The 9,335-nt window shown below is 37.4% G+C and overlaps 1 protein-coding gene across 5 annotated transcripts in view; it reads left to right on the forward strand.

The window, feature by feature from the left end:
* Positions 1-5,070, forward strand: part of RBBP8 (RB binding protein 8, endonuclease) — a 42,117-nt gene extending 37,047 nt beyond the window's left edge. For all 5 annotated transcript variants that reach the window (XM_019284079.3, XM_019284078.3, XM_019284080.3 and 2 more), the window contains 2 exons: positions 2,396-2,537; positions 4,456-5,070. In XM_019284079.3, coding sequence (XP_019139624.1) covers positions 2,396-2,537; positions 4,456-4,553 — 240 coding nt within the window. In that variant the 3' untranslated portion in view covers positions 4,554-5,070. The remainder of the gene's footprint in view (positions 1-2,395; positions 2,538-4,455) is intronic.
* Positions 5,071-9,335: the final 4,265 nt, after the last annotated feature.

Consider the following 9,335-nt stretch of genomic DNA (forward strand, 5'->3'; position numbering starts at 1 on the left):
AGAATCAGTCAGATGTTTTTATATGCATTTAGATTACAGGGATTATTCTGTAAATTTTTGCTAAAATAATGGGAGGAATGTTTTTAGGGTTTGTTCCGTTTCTGAGGCTGCAAACTGTAGATTTCTATAAACAATCATTTTACAGGGAAGACAGGATGAGGTTGCAGTATCTTCACACACAGAAAAGCCTAGCTCGAATGTTTTGTGTGGATTAAAAATGCTGTGGACAGTGAGATCAATCTAGAAAACAGCTGAGAGAACTTTCTGCTGTTTAGCTGACATACATAATTCTCTCATTCTCTGTCAACCCTAGTAGATTTCTAAACAAGCCAAAGAAGAAAAGTTTGTCTAATTTATTTTTAAAACATACTTATCTTGATTTTTTTATCATGTTCTTATTTTCTGTTCCTACTAAACTGTACTGTATTTTTCATTGTTGGATCTGTAATTATTCCTTGCTAATCATAAATTATTTAATTTAAAAAAATGCAACACACTACAAACTTTGTTTAGATCAATTTCTAAAATTTCAGGCTATTTACAGGACAAAATAAGGAGCACTGCTAATTATCCCTGAATAAAACTCAGCACTATTTGTCTTACACAGACACTGTAGAATTCTTACAGTTGATTTTGTTGACTTAACACCTTGTTCTTCACTTTTGTCAGTAAAAATTGAAGTGTAGTGGGTAACAATTGCCTGTTCCTCCTCTTTGATTAGTCTCTAGGTCTTTAACTGAGTGACACAGACATCTTTCCAGCTGGGTTTCTGAAGTCCACTTGCATAAGTGACCCTACTCTATTTGACTCAATCCCTGAACAACTGATGATGCCCACTAATGATGACACCCTGCTGATGACACCCACTTATGTTCTGGTCTTGGCACGGGCTTTTTCCAGTTTAAGGGAACATTGTATAACAAACTGAATCTTACGTTCTTGGCCAGGAGACCCATGTGTTACTAGATTAGATTTCTGTACTAATACGGGCTTTGAGAGCAGAACATGTTCTGGTGGCACACACAAGATGGCACGAAGTCTGAATTGATTTGTGGGGGGAAGATGTACCTGTGTCAGGGAGAGCTGCAGTTCCCACAGACTAGAGAATTACAAAATAAAGCAAGGCTTTCTTTCCTCGTTTGTGCAGTTTTGACACTGATGATTTCAGAGCTGTGATTGCTCTTTTCTAGCCAATCATCAATATTTATATCGCATGATTGTTTTCAAGGAGGATTTTTATGCCTTAATACTTTGTCTATGATTTGGAGGGGAAAAAGGAATTTATTAGCATCCTTTACAATTCCAAGTAGGTTTTCTGAAATCCTGCCAGTAGCTGGGAGCATGAAATAATCTCTGTTGACAGAGTTATCCTGTTCTTTTCCTGATTTCCCCAGTCTAGGTCACTTTCCATCTGATGGAATGAGTTATAAACTTGAATTTGCCTTTTTGAATTGTAACACTGTCAGTAGAATTTCAGTAGAATCGTTTTATCACTTTCACAAGGGTCAGGGTTCTTGTGTGACTGTAACTGTTGACTTGCCACTTGAATCAAACAGTGCATTCACTTTGAAAATATTTTGACTCTCTATGTGCTCTAAGGGCCAGATTTGTATTTTTAGGAGATACAACTAGAATTACAAATTAAAACAGTAGAAAACTGCAAGGAAAAAAATTATACCCTAACTTTCTATGATGCTACTCGGGGGAACACCAAGCAAAAAGGTTTGGAGAGTGTATCTATTTTTCTCATTGCAGCCACCAGTACAGCTGACAGGGGTGAAAGAGTAGCCAATTTACTGTAGAGAATGCTCAGCTGGCAGATAGTTTCTGGGGTCCCAGTGTCAGTCAGCTACTTAAACTAGCTCTTTATTTACTTCTCATTTGAGGGTAAGTAAGTAGGAAGCATTTTGACTTAAGTTTGCTGTTACTACTGTAAATTTGGATGCTGAAAATAATTCTGCAGCATAGGGTTTATAGTGTGGGGTTTTTCTCCTTTTTTAATTTTGTTTGTAAATGCAAGTGGACACAATAAATTTTAAAATTCCGATCTCTTTCAACACCTGTGCTACTTAGCTTTGTAAAATCAGTCTGTAAACTGTTGACATAAGTAATTGTACACATGCCTAAACCTTGTTACCTATGGTATGTTAAAAGATAGAAGGTTAACAAATGTGCCACCATAAAGTTATACTTAGTCTGTACATTCAGTAAGCTTTTAGGATAATTGCCAGCTGTTTGTCACTTGGATAACAAATCTCTACTCTTGGCTGTCCTCACCATTGTTTTTAGATAACTGTGTTAATAAACACAGTGATTGATAATGTCAATTGTGTAAAGCAGTCACTCTATATGTATGAATGTATTAACTAGGATTCTTTTCCCCCCTTACCTTCAGTATTATGCAGACATTCCAGAAGAAGAGAGAGAGAAGAAACTAGCTTCCTGTTCAAGACACAGATTTCGCTACATTCCTCCAAATACTCCTGAAAATTTCTGGGAGGTTGGATTTCCTTCCACCCAAACCTGTGTGGAAAGAGGTTTGTGCCAAAAAAGTAGCTTAAAAAGCACTTTTAAAAGCTGGTTTGGTTTTTTTTTCCCACTGAAATTATCTCTAGTTCATATAGCAGCCTTTCTCACCCAGTCCTGTTGAGGTCTGTTTGTCAGCAGCCATTATTTTTAATAAAAATTGTCTGGTTTTAGCAGTTCCTGTACTACTAAGAAAGGAGTATAAGAAGACTTTCTTAGAGCCTAGCTAGAGAAGGCAGAAATAATTGGGATTTTCATAGAACTTAATTTAAACCCTACATATCTTTGGCCCTAAGCAAGAATTGAGTTTTCAGAGGCAAGGGCCAAGCGATTGTACTTACTGAGGAGAGACAGGCAGCACTATTGATGTCCTTTGTCAGTGTTTTTAGAGCTTCATAATACCAAGTGATAATGGAAATGTTGCAGGTAAGGGGTAGTTAAACATTTTTTAATACATTTACTACATATACATGTTAGTGACAATGCAAAGATGTGGTGTTTGGTTTGGGGCTTTTTTTAACTTGTCTTCACATAGAAGTTTGTTCTTTCCTAAATAATTTTTCAAGATCTTGAGCCTGGTATAAAAATGAGTTTTTACTAATTATGTTAAACCACAGTGGGTTTGTAGTGTACTCTATGTACGTTTCTTCAGAAGTGGTGAAATGCTGGGGTGAGGAGCCCTAGATGAGCTCTCTAAGTTACTACAGCTTTACTTGTGCATTAGCTGTGAAACAATGGTCTTTGCTTTTATCTGTTCTTGTAACAGTGTCAGGTCAGGCATAGGAAAATGTAGCCAGAGTTGTGTATGTGTATTGTGTGATAGTGATGCAGTATCATCCTTAATCTTCCAGAATAGGGAGCCTTGATTTTTACTGACTATATAACTTGTTACTACCCATTTGGAATCTGTTTGCAGCCTCATTAAAAATTAGCTTCTTGGCTGTCTCCTTGTTCTGCTGGAGTAAGAGCTGTTCAGTTGTTATTGGTCCTCAACAGCATATCAGAGGCAGGCTTTAGATAACCCTCCCTTGGAAAAGAAAATGTTTTATAGCAGTGCAGCAAGAGAACTAAAACACTACAGAGAGTTCCCACAATGAGCAATCTCTGCTGCCACCCCAAAGTAGTGGGGTACAACATAGGTATTTTCTACTTCTTATTGGTATCTTGAACCATCTGTTTGTGTTGTGGTTTTTTTTAAATAACTGAGTTACATATATAGAATTTTCCTACTACGAAGTAGAAATGTACTGCTCTCACTTTGGTGGATATTGTTGCTGATAAACTGTAAAGAATTGACAAAAGCCAGGTGCTGAAACTGACTTACAAAAAATGTCTGTTCACTGTCAGTGTTAGCTAAGTTGAGCATTTTACAGAAATCTTCTATACATTTTTCTTATCAGAGAGCTTTCAAGGTGTGTTTGATCCATAGGCTCGTGTTCGGCTTTTTCCAGTCTTTAATAAATCCAGATGCTCTTAAAACAGAGGGAGGTGCTGTTTAAACCCACAAAGCACATGTGCCTGAAGTTTCCTCTATATGACTAGGATTTACATTTTCAAAGTGATTTTTATTAGTCAACTGAGCTAGCAGTACTTGCATACTTTGTTACTCTTATGTAAAATCCTTGGTAGAAAGAAAATTAAAAGTGCAGTTTTGTTTTGAATAGATGAACAATTTATGGTTTCCATTCTCTTCTTCATTGTCAAGTGTCTGCATTGCATTACTGTGCAGTCACCTACTAGAAAGCAGCTGCGTGTTTTAATGAACGATATTTGCACCCTGGGATCTCAAAACTTTATGTGAAGTCAGAACCAGTTGCCCCAAAAGGACAAAAAAAAGGACAAGTTATTTTTTGAGGGTAAATACAAATTAAAGCTAAAGTTATGCCTGTTTTTATATTGTATTTCTTACCTCAGATTTATTCTTTTAAGGCTACATTAAAGAGGATCTTGCTCCCTGTCAACGTCCAAAAAGGCGGCAGCCTTACACTGTGATGTTTTCTCCAAAAGGCAAAGAGCAGAAGACATAAAGGATGGGAAGTAAGGAGTGCCAGCCTGAAGTGTATCTTTCCTGTCCGTAGATATTTATAGTTAATATAAACTTGAAATAAAGAACTGTGTTTTCCACAATGATAGATAAATCGTTTAATTGAATATGTAAATTTTATAAAATTCATTTGGGAGTCTGATGTACCAGGAAACAAAACTATTTAATGTATGTTTGTTTCATATTGTGTTAATACATTTTGTATTAATTTTTGCACCTGTCAGACAAGTCTCCTACTTTTTTTTTTCTTTAAGGCCAGCAGCTGAAATTCCAGCAATTCCTATCTAAACTTGGTGTCAGTGGGTAACTGCTTTGAAGTGACTAAAATCTGTTGTTCTTGCAGGGGTAAATGTCTGTCAATGGGAAGAGAAATGACAATTTTCTAGGGTGCTTTTATTTTGCACTGGATTTTCTTGTATTTCTTTTCTCTTGTTGCAATAATGGTTATATCTACTTGGAATAAAGCTGTATCTACTGTTAATAGTTTGGAGGTGTGAAAACCAGGAAGTCTGTGTCTTTCTTAAATTCTGGTGTTAAATGTATATCACCATGTTTTCCTCAGTGTTTAAATTAGAATATCCAATATTCCTTTTATTTTTTTCCTTGAAATCTCTTTGCATATATGTGTCTCATTTATTGATAAACGTTGTTTCTAAATTTGGGTGACAGCTCTGCCCAGAGTTCTCCTAGCGGACAGCAATAGTCATCACCTAGATTATGAAGGATTCTACAGAGGTATTTTAAATTAATCCTTTATAGCAGGGGATATAGTTCCATACTTGCATTGGGAAAGTAAGATCATACAATATCACAGAGGCAGGGTAATACCTACATAGGTAGGCAAGCCAAAGATCACCATAAGATCCTTAGGAATAAAGAAGCTACAATCAGAGTTGGGTTCAACCAGTGAGAACTCTTTTAAAGAGAGATCATAAAGCAAGCAACTATTGAAATGCCTTAAGAAAAAATAAAATAATAGAAAGTACAGATACATCTGGGGGGTTGTTATATTTATATAAAAAATGTGTCTGTAATTTCTATTCTTGTACTTTGTGTGTGTATAAAAAAGTATGTGTTTTAAAACTTCGTGGTTAGGACCATTTAAATTCAGCTGTATTTATATAGGAATGGTGGCAGGTTCTGCTGGTGGAGAGGTTGTAGTGTAGGTCCAAGAAGAAAATTAAAACAAATGTGATTGATTTAACTGTAACACTAAGTGACACAAAATCCTTTTAGGTTGAAATTTCAGGCCTTGCAGGAAAGTAGAAGAAGGTATAACAGTGGGCACTGTCCCCATCCTACCTGTTTCGTTGATTTACTTACTTGAGCATTTCACAGGGTTATATCCTAAGGAATGCCAAGGCATAAAGCCAAATAATAATGCAAGTCTTTAGTCATTCCCATATATACTAATACATGCTGACAGTAAATGTTTACACCCTATAAAAGATAATTTCTTGGAGCAGGCAGTCAAAGAACCTATGCCAAGGTAAGTATGGTTTCCTGCAAATTAAAAAAAAAAAAGAAAAAAATTAACAGATGCTGCCAAAAAGTGGAATTCTTGCAGCTATCTTGAAAATTGTTTTAGGACAATTATAACGTGCTCTGAATAAATATTTATCCATTAAAAAAGAAGTTTTTAACAAGAAGAGTAGGGTAGGAGACTGCTTTTAACTAGGGAGAACCTTTACACAGTAGAAGCTCTGTCCACAAAGAGAAAAGTGGAAGCACGTTGTAACTTACCAAATGTAAATTTTGCTATGAAATAGGCAGTTTGAGAAAGTTTCTGAAAGAAATAACTATAAATCCTATTTTAAGAACGATCATAACAAATTTTATCAGTAAAAGTGAAAGGTAAAGTAAAAGTTCAAACAATAACGGGAACATTTAAGGTAGGATGACAGGAAAAATTGGGATTTTTATAGCCGTGTTCATTATGGAAGTGCCTGGGAACCTTTCTCTGCAGGGTGGGTGGGCAGAACTGTTGGGAACTGAAATGACAGAAAAGGTCAATGACATGGGTGCTGGCAAGCAGACAGCATTGGAGCCTGATCCCATGGATTGGAAGGTGAGAGAAGAAACTGCTGAATCCCTCACTATAGCATGGAACAGGACACTCAAAGCAAGCTGTGGTGGGTCAAGGAGAACAAAGGAACAATTCTGCCTTCAGGCTTTAAAAAAAGACTCCAAGGAGGTCAGTGGGGCTGCAGCCTGGTGAGTTTTATGGAGTCATGGGAATTGGGCTCATTGATAGGATTGTAACGAGCAAGATTTTCAGACCTTTGGATAAATACAATGTGAACAGATGACACCTTTTAAAGGTGCCGTTCTTTTAGACACTTTGAAGGTGTCAAAGTGTGATTTATCTGACAGCTCACAGTAGAATCAACTTGTCATGGTGCAGAAGTAGTTCTCTCCTAGAGGATGCCTGTTTAAAGGTACCTAAGAAATTACAGTGGGGTTCTGCTAGGTCCCATTTTATTCAGCCTATTTGTGTTCTGAGAAAGGGTGGAGGGAAAAATCTTAAATTATTCACTGAGCAAGTGGAACTGGGATAGAAGAGGGGGGAATTTGCAGACTAGAACCCCTTCACACACAAGAAGGGATGTGATGGATGCTGATAAAGTCATGAAATGTGGAAAGAGTGAATAGCAAGGGTTGCTCTCCAAGGGCAGCAGGTTTAGTTACAAGAAGAAAGGAGTGGATAGTGTCTGTGAGGATATCACTACTCCACTAGAGGACAGTAAGGAACTGCCTTTGAGCTTAAAACAGTGTAAGAGTTACCCTTCCTTACCCTTGGATAGTTGGCCCAATTTTATAAGATTTCAATTGATTTTAAAATTGTAGATCTCTTGTCTAGCTCTTCTAATGCCAGAAAAACTATTTTGCTTCATCTTGAAAAGCATGAGATCAGTTGTAAAAATCGAGGAACAAGAATAGAAACAGACTATGATTTCCCCTCCAAAAATAAGAATAAAGAAATACCAGAAGTCTAAGCAACGTTTGTGTACCAAAAAGATTATTGAGATTTATAAATTTTTAAAATTTCGTTAAATATTTCTATTTACAGAAGTTTCCATTATGGTTTACCTGTATTTTTAGCACACTCTTGGAATAATATATATCTTTTGCCCAGAAGGAATGGAAGAAAAAACTGAGCCAATCAGGCCTAGCAAGGAAAGAAAGTCTGCTAAAAAATTAACTTTAAATATTGTTACATTTATACATATTGGCTATATTTGTCCTCTTTATGGCATGGCAGCACATTGTAATTGCAGTCAGCTGCACTGTCAGAGGAGTGGACTCTCTTCTTTGAGATTTGTGGGGTTTTCCACATCTGTTGGCAGTGGAAAAAAAGCTTGGATAAAACCCATAAGTTGAAGTAGGTTTCTGTCTTTGGAGGAGATTGGGGCAATTGACTAAAACCAATGTTTGTGAGCCAAATATTCAATGGCTTCTTACGCTAAGGCATTACTCAGAAGTTGAGAGAGTGGGAGAAATTTCTTCAGATGTATTGAAGCATGAGCATCCAAATGGGAATCTCTGAATGGCAGTGCCTGTTGGGTCATGTATCCACCACCTGGCAGAACAGCCAGAAATAGCTGCAGATGTCTTCTAGCTTCCTGTCCTTGTCTGTGACCACATCTTAGTGTTCATGCTGCCTCTTCTCATTTTATGAGATAAGGGGGAAACTTAGTAACTGATGCTAGGATTTGTGCATCTTGCAGTTATGTAAATAAATACTGATATAACAGTCATGACTGGAAGAGCTTGAGGATTGGACATTCATGTAATAAGAACCCCCAAAGAAACAGTAATATCTAGGAACTCATCCATTCGACATCATCAGAAACAACCCTTACTGGACTGGGTTGAAAACTGGAATGGGCTTCTGAAAGTCAGTTTTTCTGAACTCAGATCAAGGTAAACCTCTCAGGTTTCAGCTCCTTCTGGCCTGCTCGAGTACAGCACGTTCCTAGTGATTCTTAGCATATATTCCAGCCTGTGACATTCAGACACTGCTGTGGACCCAATAATAGTACAACTTCAAGTTGGTGGCTTAGTGTCCTTCCCAATCTAAACATAAAGATGGCAAAGTCATGGCTTTAGCACTTCCAGAGTGTTATCTGTCCACTCTGCAAACAATCTCAGCCAGAAAAGGAAGCCTTTGATCAAAAAAAAAGGGTTTTCAGGCTGCTTGGAGCACAGAAGTCAGACTGTTGGTAAAATGTCCACAGGCAAGCTGTGTTTCCTCCACTGCCTATGAGACCAGCTTGGTTGTTAGTTGCTTTTAATTAGTTGTGCTTTTGAACTTTGCCTTTCTCTTGTAGAAAGGATGAATGCCTTGTCTCTAATGAAGCAGGAGGAAAACTGTCTGTTTGCTGATAATTAGAAACTCCTGTCAAAAGGAAAAAAGAGAAACAGTACAAGACCAGAAAAATCATAGGCCAGGGAAGAACAGGAGCGAGCAGAAGTGTGATGAGGTGCTTGTTGGTGGTACTTCATGGGGTACTGTAGCGGGTTGGGTTTGTAACCAGGCGGAAACACCAATTTAGTGTAGTGGTTTGGTCCAAAATACTCATTACTGTTTATCTTCTGTGAGATAAGAATTAGGAGAAATGCAAAGCAGGCACCAACTTTGCAAGAATATAAAGAAGTTTATTAACAGACCTAAAAGGGAAAAAAAATTATACCACCTTCAGAACTCTCCTCCTCCCCCCCACCTTCCTCCCTTCTCCCACTGACAATGTAAAAAGACAACCCT

The sequence above is a fragment of the Corvus cornix genome, chromosome 2 (assembly GCF_000738735.6).
Source record: "Corvus cornix cornix isolate S_Up_H32 chromosome 2, ASM73873v5, whole genome shotgun sequence".
In the NCBI taxonomy this organism is placed as follows: domain Eukaryota; kingdom Metazoa; phylum Chordata; class Aves; order Passeriformes; family Corvidae; genus Corvus; species Corvus cornix.